Source organism: Nannobrachium achirus (assembly GCF_963921795.1).
Source record: "Nannobrachium achirus genome assembly, chromosome: 9".
Classification (NCBI taxonomy): Eukaryota; Metazoa; Chordata; class Actinopteri; order Myctophiformes; family Myctophidae; genus Nannobrachium; species Nannobrachium achirus.
This window is the reverse complement of record NC_137818.1, coordinates 4,621,187-4,639,680: the sequence shown is the minus strand read 5'-3', so window position 1 is coordinate 4,639,680 and position 18,494 is coordinate 4,621,187. Positions and strand designations below refer to the sequence as shown.

At 40.0% G+C, this 18,494-nt stretch overlaps 1 protein-coding gene across 1 annotated transcript in view; it reads right to left on the bottom strand.

Moving 5' to 3' along the window:
• Positions 1 to 12,922: 12,922 nt before the first annotated feature.
• LOC308291809 (myosin-1-like) overlaps positions 12,923 to 18,494 on the bottom strand; it is a gene marked incomplete at its 3' end in the record, with an annotated part of 96,653 nt that continues 91,081 nt past the window's right edge. Inside the window, exons 44-45 of the mRNA XM_080733940.1 lie at positions 18,138 to 18,281; positions 12,923 to 12,967 (exon numbers count right to left, since the gene is read on the bottom strand). Of these exons, the coding sequence (XP_080590066.1) occupies positions 12,923 to 12,967; positions 18,138 to 18,281 (189 nt within the window). The remainder of the gene's footprint in view (positions 12,968 to 18,137; positions 18,282 to 18,494) is intronic.

Sequence of the window (18,494 nt, the reverse complement as noted above, 5' to 3'; positions counted from 1 at the left end):
CATCCCTCCACATCACAGACTGGGCCTAGACTGGGTTCGCATGTGATGTGGACTGACGTTAATGATGGCCGCCACCCCGCGCAATCACATGGGACCTACCTTTAGTCTCGAGTCTTCACGAGTGACGGGCAACGAACGCGAACGACACGAACCGACGTGAAACGCTGGCCCGCCACCCGCTAAAATGACACAACGCAACTTACAACTCACATAAATGCACATCGCATACTGGTTGTATGTGATGTGGACTGACGTGATGAAGCTTTAACCGCAATAAAGCAACTTGTGAATGCCATCAATGCACAACATACTATGAATGCCATTAATACACAACATACTATGAATGCCATTAATACACAACATACTATGAATGATAATACATACAACAGCAGCAGAGAAAAACCATGTGATCATTCACTTGGTTTTCCTTTGAGCATGAGCGGCCTTACATCACTTCCTGTTCTGACCTAATCACCTAGCCTGAAAGACACGAAAGAGACGCAATCGGGAAGAAATGACCAAATCATGATTATGAAAGACACAAATCACAATACGCCCACGGCGTATTATGATTTGTCATGATTCTGTCTTTTATAATCTATTATTCTAGTCCTGTGAATCGTCACAAGACACGACGTGAGTGACGACACGCATAAGAGCCGCAATCAGGAAGAAATTATCAAATCATTATAAAAGACACAAATCACGATACGCCGGCGGCGTACCGTGATTTGTCGATCACGATACGTCCGCGGCGTATCGTGATTCGTCTTTTATAATCCATTATTCTAGTCCTGTGAAACGACACAAGACACGACGTGAGTGACGACACGCATCACATCCCTCCACATCACAGACTGGGCCTAGACTGAGTTCGCATGTGATGTGGACTGACGTGGCCGCCACCCCGCGCAATCACCTACCTTTAGTCTCCAGTCTTCACGAGTGACGGGCAACGAACGCGAACGACGCGAACCGACGCGCAACGCTGGCCCGCCACCCGCAAAAGTGACGCAATGAAACCATTAATATCGCCATTATAAAACCTAGTATACGTATATACTGTACCCTATCGCCATATTAGTATAATGTATACTGTCCCTGTCACTATATTATTAAACCTAGTTTACAGATACTGTACACCGTCACAGTATGTGTAGAATATAGTATCACCAATATAGTGAAAGGGATCAGTATACGTATACTAGGTTGTATAATATAAACAACCTAGAATACATATACTGTCCCTGTCATTATATTACACAACCTAGTATAAGTATACTGTCCCTGTCAGTACGACAAATGGAACCAAATTGACCCACGGAGGGTCCATTTGGATCCATATGTACACAAAACCTTCTGGTGAAGAACTGGTGCAATACAAGTTGCAAGGTAAGAAAGAAGAAAGAAAGAAAGACAATATAAATACTATATACTTTTTTTTTTGCATTTTTTGTAGAACCTCAAGACACAAGGAGATACATTTATTAAACAAAGGATAGAGAAGAGAAAAGGGCAGAAATGTAAGGCTGAAGGTGGGTTAGAAACCTCATATGTCCAAAACTTAAAAAATATACAAATAACTTGTGAACTTAAGAATTATATTCAATCCATTGGAACACAAGCTCTTGTTAACACTTAACCCGTTCAATATTTACGAAAACACACTTACATTTTACTAAATTGTTCAGAAATATATGCCGATCTATGTGCTGAGAGCTTGTAGATCGGCTGCGTGTTCTACTTTAGTGTGAGACACTGCAGTAAGGAAGTCAAGATATACATTTTAACAAAAGAAGGTTGAAAAATGGAGACAAGGTTTCTTCCCGACAGCCTCAGATAAACATGGCCAACAGTAGACTCTACTCACTACACACTAACCACTACACACTAACCACTACACACTAACCACTACACACTAACCACTACACACTAACCACTACACACTAACCACTACACACTAACCACTACACACTAACCACTACACACTAACCACTACACACTAACCACTACACACTAACCACTACACACTAACCACTACACACTAACCACTACACACTAACCACTACACACTAACCACTACACACTAACCAAGGAAGCAAATGACAGAATCATCATTTGCATTCCCTGTTAGTTTTGCACTGCCCTACAGTGGTTTTCAACACTTTTCACATCCATGTCCATTATCTATTCAGCATTTGAGCCACGGGCCAGCATTTAATGAGATTTAGCCTCTCAGACCCAGATAATATCATTTAGATAAGATTTTGCACACAATTGCTGTGTTGATGTTGGTGCCATAGGAGAGCAACCGTTGATCATTCTCTAATTGAGCCTTCTTGTAAATTATGTTGAATAATATAACACACGAGTGTACAATGAAACCAAATGGAAAGACTTAAAGATCTACAAGGGTCCATTTGGTTACAAACTCTAGATTTAGCCGGGGACCACCTGGAACCCTCTCAAGGACCACTGGTGGTCCCCGGATCACTGGTTGAAAACCACTGCCCTAACAGCATAGATGGCTGTAAACACAGTGTTAAGGGGGCTACATGCTACCCATCCATCCATCCATCCATTGATCCATCCATCCAAACACAACGCGGAGTGAAACAACACAAGACACGGCGTGAATGACGACCTGCATCACATCCCTCCACATCACAGACTGGGCCTATACGGAGTTCGCATGTGATGTGGACTGACGTTAATGATGGCCGCCACCCCACCCGCGCAGTCATGACAAATGCACAACCCTGCAAATATACGACTCGCAAACGACGCGCTGCAAGCGACGTGAAATGACAACACACGGTATGGTAGCACGTAGCATGTAGCCTCCTTAAATAAGCAGCAGCAGCGGGAATCAGATAGCTCACCCAGCTGGCATACCTCCATGTTCTTTATCTCCTACCTCCCACAGGCTGCCAGAAGTTGAGTTCTGAAAGGACAGGAGAACAAAAGGCAACATTTAGTCTTTTTTTAATATCCAAAGTATAAAATAATAGTTAAAAACAAAAAAATACAATATGATTTCCTGGTTTTAATGGGTTAATTGTATTTGTTTGACATTGATCATTGGATTATTATTATTACTTTTTTTTTCACTTTTAGGCCTCGTAAACAAAAGTTGCAAAAGGCAAAAACCACAGACAATAATCTTAATTATGGTTTCCATAATTCTTACCATTACGTCATACATTTTCTAAAACAGTGGAAAGAGCTGACCTCCAAGGCTCAGAACGTGTCGTGATGAGACGTTTTGAGCTTGTAGATCTGCCATTTCCACTCTGATAACTCCAATTTTTATCATTTGTCATATCTGCCTTGTGCAACTTTTTTTTAAGAAGCCTAATAGCCAAACAAATACATATTTGTTATTAGTGTTCCAATGTTCAATGTCCAATTATTGCCTTAAAAATGCAAAAAAAAAAAAAAAACACGCTGTGAGCTGCAATTTTTCAATAGTTAAATCATTAAATCATTCTAAGCCTAAGTGGGCTCATCACAATCATTTGTGTGACAATAAAGGGACAGTTCACCCAAATGACTTTCTATTGATTACAATACTCACCCCATGCACACTTTAATTCATGGATATTAATGTTTTTGTCACATTCCTAAAGCAATCATTCCAGGAGACTTTGTGTCTCCATAGGAAACCACTGCTGTCAGTTGCAAATTGCAACACTAGATTTTTTTTATAATCGGATGAATCTAGGGTTGCAATACCTCCCATAGGGATCCAATGGATCAATTCTTTTTTTTTTGCCATCTTGTTGTATTAAACAACGTCAAACTCACCAATATTGCGTCTCTATAGAAAGCTTGCCTTCCTCTTTCCTCTTTCTATCTGCAAAGTGTTTGTTTCATAAAAATCCACCGTAGAATTGTTATGAGTTATTTTCTGTCAAGAAATTTAGTTCAGGTGATTATTTATTCTAAGTGCTGGAGTTTGGAAGCGCTCGTGGAAAGTCACTGAGCCGTCCCGTGTACCAGCTGGTTCCAAATGTCACATAGCCTAATGCAGGAGGCAGCGGGACATGGTGTTATAGAAGACGAGCGCTTCCGAAGTTAAAGACTTAGAAAAAATATTTCTTCTCGGATTTATTGACATACTCATAACAATTCTACGGTGGATTTCTATGAAACAAACACTTTTCAGATAGCAAGAGGATAAGGCAAGCTTTCCATAGAGCCTCAATATTGGTGAGTTTGACGTTGTTTAATACAATCAGAAAACAAAAGAATGTTTTGATCCATTGGATCCCTAGGGGAGGTATTGCAACCCTAGATTCATCTGATTATAAAAAAAATCTAGTGTTGCAATTTGCGGCTACACTGCAGTCAGCACATTACTGGCTTATGCCTCATTCACATAGGGAGCAGCAAAGCTAAAGTTGTGCTTGCTTGGTCAATGTTATCTCAATGGAAACCAGCTTTAAAGATGCTGGGACGAAGGTTTGGAAGGTTTGGAAGCTTTAAAGCTGGTTTCCATTGAGATAACATTGACCAAGCAAGCAAAACTTTAGCTTTGCTGCTCCCTATGTGAATGAGGCATTAGGCTCGGTTGTGACAGAATTCAAGTCTCCATGTAGTCAGGAAATATTCTCAGAATAATAACAACTCTGAGAATAAATTCCTTATCAAGACATTTCTTCACCAAATGTGTTTGCAAAGGTGTGTAGGAGCACATCTCACAAAGACTGACATTCACTTTCCCATGGGGACTCTGACCATTAACTTTACTAAACAGGGTGTGTGTGTGTGTGTGTGTGTGTGTGTGTGTGTGTGTGTGTGTGTGTGTGTGTGTGTGTCAAATCCCCCTAGGGAAATTGAATTTCAGTCTGTGTTAGTGTTACTAGACACCTTTATAATTGTATTGGTAAGATATTTATTAACAGATTGTATTCATATCCCCCAACTGATGGAGTGAGTAATGGAAAGGAAAAAGAAATGGGTTGAACTGTCCCTTTAATGGTCAACTTAGTGACACACAGCCCTAGTTTACAGTTAACTGCAATTTGCAACTCTAGATTCTTTTATATCTTTAATAGGTTGAATCAACACCAACCATTGACAGCCCATACGTCCAAACAGAAAAGTCTCTGACACATTTATGGGTCACGACTAGAGTAAAAATCCAAATGCATTTTCCTACATTTAATTTTTATTATAGATTTTCCCCTACCCAAAGTGAAATTTAAAATAAAAATAGCATTTTTTTAATACATTTGAAAACAAACCGTCTACATCTAAGAAATTCCACAATTTTTTAAAACATAAATAATTAAGTAGTGAAGGCGTTGCTTTGTGCAGCATTGAGCTTGTAGATCTGCAATTTTCCCGGGCAAACGTACAATTTCTCTTTTGGGTCTTGAGATGAAAAGCTTGGGGACCAGCTTGGTATTAAACTATGTTAAACTCAACATTGCTGCTGTACGGAAAGCTTGAATTATCCTCTTTCTATCTGCAAAGTGTTTGTTTGATTTTTCTAATTGTTTGAGTTTTGAAGCGCTCGTTTTGAATAACACAACGTCCTGCTGCCTCCTACATTATGTGACATTCAGAAACAGGTGGTACACAGGACCGTTGGGTGATTTACAACGAGCGCTTCCATAAATCCAACACTTAGAATAATCACCTGCATGGGATTTGCTTCTGGGGGGTCCCTGGAACTAAATATTTTGAGATGGGGGTCCGTGGCCAAATACATATCATTTTGGGGGTCCTTCACATGAAAAAGTTTGAGCACCACTGACATGGAAACATAGGTTTCTTGCACACATTTTCACAACTTTTTCAAAAATAGCATATCTACAAGCTCGCAGCGTGGCACTCGGTGCCGCGCTGTGATCTGCTATTTTTCAATAGTTAACATTCATGGGGGGCCCGCAGTGAATCCTTGTACCCACCCAGGGCCCAGAATTTGGTATGACGCCCCTGCTTGGAAGTATGGGCTGTCAATGGTTGATGTTGCAACTCTAGATTCAACATATATATGTTTTAATTGAGTTGCAAATTGTGTCTTTAAGTCAGCATGAGTTGTCAGGTGTTATCCAGGTACGTACCTTTCCGGGTGTTCCGCCGCTCGGTTGAAGATAGCTGGAGAATCCATACAGTGAGCCAAAACCTGATTCACAGCTAGAAGAAGCCATGACTCAGCGTTTTAAACTGGCTGTATGAAGTTTAGTCCACTCTGCAGAAGGTCACCTGCAACACACATATAAACCAACATTAGATTCATCTTTCCCCCACATGTTAGATGTTGTAGAATGACGATATTAAGATTGTTTCCAAAAAATTGTTATCCATACGCATTATTCATTCTTCTGCCAGAATGTTTTTTTTTTTTTTAAATCTTCCGTACAAATTGGGTTAGCTCCGTTAGCTCTCCTATCCTTAAATGAGTAGTTCACCCCCAAAATGATTTTTTTTCTATTGATTAATGATTAGTCACGCCATGGAGACTAGAGTTCAATAATATTTTTAGTTTTTTGTCGCATTCTTAAGACAAAAATGTGATAACAATAAATTGACCCCCATTCGTTCCGGATGGGGATCCGTTTCGAAACGGGTTCCCATCCGGAATCAATTTACTCGAATAAAAATTTTGTCTTAGGAACTCTACTCTCCATGGCGTGACTAATCAATAGAAAAAAAGTCATTTTGGGGGTGAACCACTCCTTTAAGCTTTTAATTTTTTAATTAAAAAAAAAATAATCATAATTTTAACTGGGGACCCCCACCCCGAAGAGCAATTCAATTCAATTCAATCCAATTTTATTAAAGTGTCAAATCACAACAAGTTATCTCAAGACACTTAAAGGCTAAAGAGCCATGTGAGAGCACTAAGAGTTGAAGCATTACATTTTGTATAACACGCTTCTATTGTGAAAATAGCAGATCTATATGCTCACATCGCCTCCCAAATATGTTCACAATTTCTGACCCCAATATTTGACAATTTGGTTTTAGAGGTATTAAAAATTCCATAAATTGTCACTTGTGCATATAACTACAGTTAAACTTTATGTACTGTCGAGTGAGAAAACAATGTTGCACATCAAATTAATCACCTGGGGACACCCCAAAATATTTTGAGCTTGTATCGGCTATTTTTGACTCAATAGGGTGTGCCAATATGTAGTTCTAGAGCGGCTATTTCTTGGGTCAACACAGCCAGGGACGTGCTGGCCATTGGGAAAAGCGGCACAACCAGCTCAGTGGCCTTGTGGTTAGAGTGTCCGCCCTGAGACTGGGAGGTCGGGGGTTCAATTCCCCGGCCGGGTCATACCAAAGACTATAAAAATGGGACCCAATGCCTCCCTGCTTGGCACTCAGCATCAAGGGTTGGATTGGGGGGGTTGATCACCACCAATGGGGGTCCAGGGACTACAGATGAAAATTAGCCTACGGCGGGCTAACTCTGGCTCATTTACATTGAAGTGAAAACTGACATGTCCATTAATGAGCACGGTCCCTGTCAAATAAACGGATCTTAACTCTTAACTCCCGAACGGCCGGTTCATTCCCGGCCGGTCCATTAGGAAAACATTTTAATAAAATTTTCCATTTTGGGGGCTGGGCGGCCAACAAAGTAAATCGTCACCGTCGGGCAGAAACCTCGTATCTCCAAGTTTCAATCGCAAATCTTTATCGCAAAGCAAAGCCCTGCATCATCATACAAGGCCGTCGCACAAAAGTAGTGAAAACAGCAGATCTAGAAGCACAAGTGTGCTTGTAGATCAGCTGTTTTCACTAGTTTAAATCATTTGAAAAATGATGAATACAAAACAAACGTTTTGGATATACAAGGTTTCCACCAGACAATGACGAAATATAACTCATATACAGTAATTGGCCCACTGGCTTGTCACTTGTCATGTTCTGAAATGGAAAAACTGAGTAGCAGCAGTGCTATATTCTCTATGCACGCATGAGGGCCTCTCCAACCCCTGAAGTTCTGAACACAGCCTTACACAGGTGTTCTGATTGGAGTAGAGCATTAGTTCTATGCCAAACAAACAATTGAAACACCTGTGTTTGACACCCGGTCCCATGACGGTCGAGTATGTTTCAGGGCTAATAAAACACAATCCCTGACTGTCTTATTATCCGAGGCTTAAGGCTGATATAGTATAGATTATTTTAAATAGACGCTGAATGTATGCCCTCGTTAGATCTCCAAGCCCTCGCACAGTGAGTGTGGTTTAAGGCTTTTTAAATGTATAGTTTAGTTAGTAAGTTACCTTCTGCAGCGTGGAGTGGAGTGAGTGGTTCGCCACCAAACATTTGGAAAAGCCGCACATGCGTCCTATTTAAATCCCCGTTCACATCCGGTCCGAAGCCCCGCCCACTGCATCCGGTACGTGAAACACCTTCATTCACCTTACATGGATTGCACCGTTTCCGTATCCGTTCCCAGACCGGATCTTCAACCTGCAGAGTGAACTGACTGAGCCTCCAGTCCGCTGACCATCAACACTGAATCACTTACACCTGTGTGTGTGTGTGTGTGTGTGTGTGTGTGTGTGTGTGTGTGTGTGTGTGTGTGTGTGTGTGTGTGTGCGTGTGCGTGTGCGTGTGTGCGTGTGTGTGTGTGTGTGTGTGTGGAGGAAAAAACACTGTGTGTGTGTGTGCTTGCGCCCTCACGTGGAAAAAGTGAGGGATACAAAAAACTTTGTTCCCCCATATTAAATTACATTTTTTATTGTTGCTATTATTATTACCCAAAATAAAATAAAAACGTTTTATTCAAGTAAAAGTAGCCAATATAAAATTAGCTTACTCTATTACAAGTATAATTCTATTCTCATTTTGCTTGAATAATACTTATTAAATACAAGTAAAAATATATAATACAAGATTGTTGTTGTCTCTTCTTGCTGGACATATAATAATAATAATAATAATAATAATATATATAGGGATGACATGTATCTCATGTATCTTATAAGGGGAGATATTTACCTATCTACGTACTGTAATATGTCATAAATGGAGGCCTACTGTAAAGTATCATTATCAATGTAATTCAGGACCTGAGAATGTGACAGAGATATGTACCTGTAACTCCATTCATATGTTTATGGGTAACTCCCTTCATATAATTACCTGTAACTCCATTCATATCTAGGCCTATTGGCAGGGGCGTCACACCAAATTCTGGGCCCTGGGTACAAGGATTCACTGCGGGCCCCCCATGAATGTTAACTATTGAAAAATAGCAGATATACAAGCTCACAACGCGGCCTCTGCTATTTTTGAAAAATCGTGAAAATGTGTGCCAAGTATGTTTCCATGTCAGTGATGCTCAAACTTTTTCACGTGAAGGACCCCCCCCATCTCAAAATATTTAGTTCCAGGGACCCCCCAGAAGCAAAATTTGAGTTACAAAATATGTTCACTTAAAAAATACATATATTCAAAGATTTGCGCACATTTTCACGACTTTTAAAAAAATAGCAGATCTACGAGCTTGTATATTTGCTATTTTTCAATAGCTAAAGTTACTAGGGCCCCTCCACCTTGGGCCCTGGTAACTCAGTCCCACTTTCCTACCCCTTGTGACACCCCTGCCTATTGGGTAACCAGTATTGGGGAAGTTACTTTGAAAGTGTAACTTGTACAGTTACAAGTAACTCACCATGGCAGTAACTTGATCAAGTTAAAGTTATACCCCTGGAGAAATGTAACTTATACAGTTTCAAGTTACATAGAAAAAGTAACTTGAGTAACTTGAGTTATTTCTTTTTTTTCAGCGTTAAATTGAGAATGTACATTTGGTGTAGGCCTACATGAAACCAAATATAATATCCTACAAAAAAAGTCACATGCCAGCAGAAATATGCCTCTCAACTGAGTGTGTTATGTTTTATTTCAAAAAGGTTGACATTTTCTTTAGTAAACATATGTGTTCCTAAAATAAAGTTAAAAAAGAAGTAAATTATGATCTGTTGAGGACATTTGATTGTCAATCTTAACAAAATGTAAATGTGAAATTATAACTTCGCTTGTAACTTCTACTTCTTGTAACTTGAGCCAAAAATGACCCAAAAAGTATCTCAGTTACTTGACGAGTTACAAGCAAATTACAGCAAAATGTAACTTAGTTACATTAGTAACTTTAACTTCCCCAACACTGTGGGTAACACCGTTGCTATGGTAACGCTCATAAAAACACCACACAGAGAGCATCAGCTGAGGAGTCAGCGTTCACAAGCTTTATTCCAGTAAAGAGGTCAAGGGTCACAGCCAGGTCATCAGTCAGGTCGTGTAGGGTCAAGTTGTCTTTAGGAAGCCACTTGGAGGGGGCGGGTTCGTCCTGCCATGCTGCATCAAAGATGTTTATATAGGAAGATACACATTCCACTAGAGGCAACATGGAACACAAATACTAAGGCACACAATGGGCCATGGACTTTTCTATTCTCAGAGAGGCAGATCTGGCTTGTGTTTTTCTTATGCTTTGTTGTAACATTAACCTGTTGAAACAAAAAATATTTTGTAAATCACAAAGAGAAATGGTCAAACGACATATGGTCCAAGCCAAAACGTAGATCATAATGTCCAGATTAAGCATTATTTTGGTACTGAGCCCTATGTCAAATCCTTTTTAACCAGAAACCAACGGTCATTGTGTGCTCAGCTGAGAGCTGGTATCCTACCTCTTGCTATTGAGGTGGGGAGGGATCAGCTGTACCAGAAGAGAATAGGATATGCAATGTATGTGACCTGGCTGAACGATGTTGAAAATCAATTTAATTTCATGTTTTATTGTACTCTATATATGGTGATTTGAGGGTCCCTTTGTTTGGGAAGATGATGGACAGAAGTTAGAAAGGTTGTTTAATTATGAAGTCTTTAAGACGGCACGTTTTGTTTCTAGAGCCTGGAGTAGAAGACAGTCTCAGCTTTTCAAACAGCAGCTTGAGTGTTAAAGTTGGTTATGTGTTTGACCATTGTTTGTGTGAATTGTTATGTCTGTGAATAGTTTTTTGTTAAATGAAATGTAAAAGTGTCCTGGGCTTCCTTGGAAACATGACACTTTAATAAAGAAAAATCATTAAACTACAAAATGGTCTCATAATTGGGCACTGGCGTCTGACGGAAAACTCGACCTCCTATGTTTACTGGTGCCAGATCCCACCACCAGTCTGTTGCTGGGACAGATAAAGATCGATAATAATGATATGATATGATATGATATAGTACTTTATTGTCAGTTCACACTGAAATTTGTCTTACGACACAGCAGTCATGTATTCAAAACATATATACAAACATTTGTAACACATCAAGGCATACGTGACACGCTGAGTCGCGGTGCAGCCCCTGTACCAGCGCACCAAAATTTCACTTGCATGAAAAGAAAAGAGTTGTGAGAGAGGGGGGTGCAAGCTTTGCGTGGGGGTGAGGGGGGGGGGGGGGGTTTGCAGGAATTTTGGGCGATAAAAAACTCTGCTTCCATACTGCGCCTCCAGGTTTGGGAGGAACTGCGTGGGAGAAGGGAAAAAAAGGGGCCCTGACAAAACGTGGGGGGGGGGGGTTGAAAGGCGGGTGTATGGTTGTGTGTGTGCATGCGTGTACGTCTGGGAGTCATGTTTGTGTTAGCGTGAGTCTGTGTAGAGGCTTCCAGATAGCAGCCTAGGTCAGAATGTCTTTTCCGCTGGTGTCAGTGCGATAATTGTCTCTCCGCGATGTCAGGGCTATGAGACATCCTTGGCTGGAACAGTCCAGAAGACACAACAACAGGTGTTTGAGGGTGGGAGGGTGGTAAGCATGAGGGGGTGTGGGGGGGATAGGCTTTCTTCACAGTGTCAATGGGAACCTTGCGGGATGGGGGGGGGGGTCCAATCCGTTGAATTCAGCTTGTTTTAGAGCGAGTGAAATAGAATAGAGTATTCACTCTAATGTCCGTTTCCTGGTCCTCTGTATAGGGCAGTGATTCTCTCCATCAAAGTTTACGATCAATCTCCATGTTGTTATCTCCGTAAAGCCTCAGCTCAGCGATCAGTGTTCGCATCAGTCCGGGCACACGGCCCTCTCAGTTCATTGATCGCCCCGTTCAGAGTACCCACAGCCCTACCAATTTCAATTAGCATGGCAGGCAGCTTGTTGGCTCCTTGGATTGCTGCCGTCTTGCAAATCTTCCGATAATCCAGGGCAATGCTCGTGCCAATCAGCAGAAAACCTGTTATCATCGTTCCGAAAAGATACTTGACTCCCCCGAGCCAGTTTTCTTGATGAGAAGTAATCAAAAGCAGGAACCAGGTAACCATATCCATTGTTAGTAGTTTGGTAATTCCGAAGACAGTGTAGAGAAAAACTCTCCTTAAAGCAGCGGGAAGACACACGAGGGAGGGAGAGAGATAGAGAGAGATAGAGAGAGCGACCGCCTTCGTTGAGAGCTAGAGCAAGAAGATTGAATAAAGTTGATCTTCTATTGATTTGTCTTTCTGAAAAAGCTATTTTAGTATATGAACATTTTGGTAATGTGTGGCTTGTGACGATGGCGTCCAACATTTAGTTCAGTGACCATGGAGCTACAGAATGGTTCAGAAACTGTGTTCACATTCACTCTGCCATTTTTGGAAACAATGCGTGATTCCTCAACCTAATTTGAATTTCGTTTGCTTTGATTCGTCAATGGTTGAAAGACTGAGGAAATTTCTAAAACGTTGCCATTACAGATTCAAACGCCTAGACTACAGTGGTAGGCATGAACCCCTGCGCCACTCGAGCATCCTAAACTGTTGTAATCAATTTTTTCACCCACATTGCACATTGCAAGCCGGCAAGATGATCAATCTCCAAGTGGACCTCATCTAAAGGGAACTTTCACCCTGAACAGCATCAGTCAGCAGAGGGGAAACATCGTGGACGTTGAACAGTCAGAGAATCACAACCAGGAGAATCAGACATACTGAGCCGGCAGGTACGGACGAGGCACAGAGTCAGGCTACCAGAGAAACACACCGTCACATCATTATATCACTGCTGAGGAGGCAGAGAAACCTTGTATCTCCTTATTAAAACTTTAATTTTCTTCTTTTTATTTATTATTTATTTTTTGGTAAATCAATGCCCTACTGGCCTACTTCATCATACAAGAGGGGTCACACTAAAGTAGTGACAATAGCAGATCTACAAGCACACAATGCTTTTGTGTTTTGTATAATCTTTTAAACAATAACAATACATTTTGGACTTACAAGGTTTCCAACAGCAAACCTCTTATCTCCATAATAATTACATTTTTGTGTTTTTTTCTTCGTGAACGAACGTCTTACTTGATCATAAATTCCATGCTGCACAAAAGTTTAAAAAATGGACAGATCTGCAAGCTCCAAACGCTGCGTAAAGCTTGTAGATCTTGTAGATCTGTTACTGTTGTTTACATTGTTCATCAATACGCTTATCCAGTGGTGGGAAAAGTACTGTATTCTTTTACAAGTAAAAGTCCGGAATTCAAAATGTACTTGAGTAAAAGTGTGAGAGTGTTGGCATGAAAATGTACCAAAAGTAAAAAAAAAAAAAACATATACCGTATTTTCCGGACTATAAGGCGCACTTAAAAGCCTTTAATTTTATCAAAAAACTACAGTGCGCCTTATAGTCCAGTGCGCCTTATATATGGATCATTCATTGACATTGACATTCCCTTTAGCACAGCTCCATCTGTTTGATGCATAACGCAACGGTAGCGTCTATTATGTGCGCCTTATAGTCAGGTGCACGTTATATATGAAAAGAGTTTGAAAATAGACCATTCATTGACAGTGCGACTTATAGTCAGGTGCGCCTTATAGTCCAGAAAATACTGTATATATATATATATATATATATATATATATATATATATAATAGCCTACAATAGGTATAAAAGTGGCTAAAGTGGTAAATGTGTGTTTTTTTAATATTATAATTGGTATCTGCAAATCTAGTAACTCAAGTTTTCAAATTAATGTCGTGGAGTAAAAGCACAATATTTGGATCCAAGATAAGGTATCCGAGGTAAAAGTATTGGAAATTGGAAATACCCAAGTAAGTACAAACACCTCAAAATTTTACTCAAGTACATTACTTAAGTACATTACTTAAAGGGGAAGACCAGCAATTTTCAATATTGAACTATGTCATTAATATACCTTAGAGGAGTTGTGTGGAAATAGAAAAAAGTTCCCCCTCTTCTGTGTTGCCTAGAACTGGAAGATTGATTTTGGGGTTACAATGTACAATGTGTGATGTCATCAAGTTGTACTTTACAATACAAACAAAAATCAATCCTCCAGTTCTAGGCAACACAGAATGGGGGGAACTTTTTAATGACAGGTATATTAGGTATATTAATGACAGTTCGATATTGAAAATGGGTGGTCTTCCCCTTTAAGTAATGTACTGTACTTAGTCACTTTATGCCACTGCACAATACTTTCCATAACATGTCAAGTCATCTCCTACTTTCTACTTACGCTTAATATATATATATATATTTTTTTTTTTTTTACATGCAACAACTACTTGAACATGGTTTTGGCAACAGTGTGGAATTTAAACAGCTAAACATGTTTAACTTAAAAGTACAGCTCATAGTCTGGTTCTAATGAAAACCTCTCAGAATACAATTAATTACACATTAATGACCTCTAATATAAACACATAAATGCATAACATTTATCAGTAATTTGTTTTTTTATATATATTTAAATTAGTAGTTTAACCCATTTAGGCCTAGAATTATTGAATGCTTTAACCAGTGAAAAACAGCAGATATACAAGCTCACAGCCGTGCTGCGAGCTTGTAGATCTGCTATTTTTGAAAAAGTCGTGAAAATGTGTGCAAATCTTTGAATATATGTATTTTCAAAGCGAACGTTTGTAACGCAAATTTTGCTTCTGGGTGGTCCCTGGAACTAGATATTTTGAGATGGGGGTCCGTGGCCAAATACATACCATTTTGGGGATCCTTCACATGAAAAGGTGTGAGAACCACTGACATAGTAGTCTCTCAAGAACAAACTAACTGAGCTCCAGTTAAGTGAAAAGGACCTTTTCTTTGACGATGGCTGGCCAGATTGCTGACATAGAAACATAGGTTTTTTCCAAAAACCTTAGAAGGATTCAAAAGACACTTATAGAATCGGGTCAAAATTCCAATTTTCACGATTTTTCAAAAATAGCAGATCTACAAGCTCGCAGCGCGGCACTCGGTGCCGCGCTGTGAGCTTGTATGTCTGCTATTTTTTTTTATATTTAGAGCATAAAAAATTGCGTCATAATGTGTTCAGGCCTAAATAGTTTAACTGTTTTATCTGTGTAGCTGATGGCCTGTAGTTTGAAAAGTGTTTTGTATAAAAGTGATACAGTTGTAATCAAACCAGAGAGATGGATGGACATTCCAGGGTTAGGGTTATATTCTTTTAATCCGAGGCACCCCTACATTATAATTTTCACTCCCAGCACCTTATATTTATAGCATGTCGTTGTTGTCGGGTGGAAACCTTGTATGTTCAAAACCGTTCGTTTCGTATTTATCGTCTATAAAATGTACTAAACTAGTGAAAACAGCAGATGTAGATCTGCTGTTTTCACTAGTTTTGTGCGACAGTCTTGTATGATGAAGCAGGGCTTTGCTTTACCAAAAGACGTACACATTTGAAACTTGGAGATACGAGGTTTCTGCCCGACAGTGACGATATTTTAGTGATTATGTTGCGAGGAAAACAATGAGATAATAGCCATTTTGGTTAGAACTGATCTCGTGGCACCCCTGGACTGCCGTCACGGCACCCCAGGGTGCCCCGTCACACACTTTTAAAACCCCTGATATAGAGACAAGTAGAATGAACCCTATTTCTAAAAGTGGGTCCAAAATGAACCCTTATGGGTCTGTACTGAGTGTATAAATGGAACCAAATGGACCCTTATGGATCTGTAACTGAGAGTGTAACAAAATGGAACTAAATGGACCTTTACGGGTCTGTTACTCTGAGAGTGTACAAATGGAACCAAATGGACCCTTACGGATCTGTAACTCTGAGAGTGTACAACTGGAACCAAATGGACCCTTACATGTCTACAACCTGTAAGTGTACAAATGGAACCTTTTTTTCCCCCCCTTTGGGACCACAATCTACACTGTACAATGATCTGCGTTAATTTGACTGTTAAAGTGTACAAAATGGAATCGGATATGCCAATTTTCACTCTCAGAGTTAAGCCCTTTGCACACAGGCGCGTTTATCCGCACGGCTAAAATGGACAATTTTTTTTTTTTAAAGAAAACAATGATTCTCTACGACCTCATGCACACCGGATCCGAATTAGCCGTGTGGCTGCGGCCGTGCGTTTTTTTCTCGATCGAACCCAGTTCGATTTGTGTGCGTCTTGTCGCATGCGGTAAAAACTCATCACTCCTTTTATGACTCCTTTTGGGATCCGCAGCGCCGATTCCGCACAGCATTGCACACCAAATCCAATGCGTTTTATTCATGCAGCAAACGAAAAAAAACGCAACTGTCCTGTGTGCAAAGGGCTTTATCCTGATGAAACAGGGCTCCGGATAGTGTTCCATGATGGTGGATTGTAGTAAGTTCACCTGCCCAGCTCAGTGAGAGACTGAGTGTCACTTAATGCCAGACAGCACCGATGCAACAAAACCTGGCAACAAGACAGTTTTAAGGCTAATAATCCACACCAATTCAGCTCCTGGCAAACTGACATTGGGGGATAAACCGTTGCAAGTAGTTGCATTGGTCTGGACTAGCCTTCATACAGCAAAACACACACGCATACACACACTCACACATGCACGCACAGAGTGACACATGCACGCACAGACACACGTGCATTATCCTTGAGCTAATACGTCAGGGACATCACGCACACACATCAGACACAGCACACAGATGATCCAGCCGCAGCCTCATTCAATGATCTATGGAGAAAGAGACAGACAGACAGACAGACAGACAGACAGACAGACAGATTAGCAAAGGTGCAATAAATAACATTTCAGAATGGATGGATTTGAGATAGTATTGAACAATTTACTTGTAGCACTTGCCCTAGCCTCGACAACAGATTATAGATTGTTTTGGTTATTCTACTGTTGGTCTGAGGATTGGTTCTTGATTGACCTACTGTATGATCCTAGAAGGTGACTAGACTGTATTTCTATGTGTTTGATGTCCTTGCTTATTGTAAATCACTGTGGATTAAAGGAGTAGTTCACCCCCAAAATGACTGTATTTCTATTGCTTACTCACGCCATGGAGAATTGAGTTCAATAATATATTTTTGTATTTGTCGCATTCCTAAGACAAATAATATATTATAGTAATTGTACCCCCATCGATTCCGAATGGGGATCCAAATGCATTTGGGTCCCCAATCGGAATCAATGGGGGTAAATGTATTGTAATACATTTTTTGTCTTAGGAATGTGACAAAAAACTAAAAATATTATTGAAGTCTCCATGGCGTGAGTAAGCAATAGAAATACACATTCACATTACTGCTCTCACCATGGCCCCCTAGTGGTGTGTTCATATTACTGCTCTCCAAGGTTATAATAGTTTTGGATTTTTCCATTAGTTTTTATTTTTATTAGTTTTGAGGTTTTGTTTTCAATTACAGTTTAGTTTTAATTCGTTTTTTAAAGTGGGGTTGCTAGTTTCGTTTCGTTTTTATTTTTTGAAAATGTTTAGTTTAGTTTTTATTAGTTTTAGTGTTAGTTTTAGTCTTTTACCTAATATCGGGTATTTTTCAGGGGTGGGATTAAAAAAGCTCCGGAAAAAGTATTGTCTAATAAAGAAAATCAATAAAACATCATAGTGTTGAGAGTGGCAGGAATGTTGAGACATACAACTTCTCTCTTTGACCTCACCAACTGGTGTTTTTTATTTTTTATTTCCACGAAAGACAAAAGACGAAAACTAAGGAGATTTTCTCTATAATTTTAGTTTATTTTAGTTAGTTTTGTAAACACACAATACCGTTTCAGTTAGTTTTCGTTTTTTTAAAAAGCTTAGTTTTTATTTTTATTTCAGTTAACTAAAATGTTTTTCCATTCTAGTTTTCGTTTTTTAGTTAGTTTTCGTTTACTATAATAACCTTGCTGCTCTCACCATGGCCACCTTGGTGGTTTGTTCGCGTGTTCGGATGCGTAGCTTGTTGACGGTGGTTTCTGCGATGTCCGCTCTCTCCTCAGCGTCGTCCAGCTCGTGTTGGATCTTCCTGTACCGAGTCATGTTGCCTGTCACCTGGTCCTCCTGATGCACGCACGCACGCACGCACGCACACACACACACACACACACACACACACACACACACACACACACACACACACACACACACACACACACACACACACACACACACACACACACACACACACACACACACAGGATATTAATAGGAACGTGGAAAAAGATGCATGTCAAACAATTGACTATTGTTGGAAAAGTTATTTTCTTTCTGTAA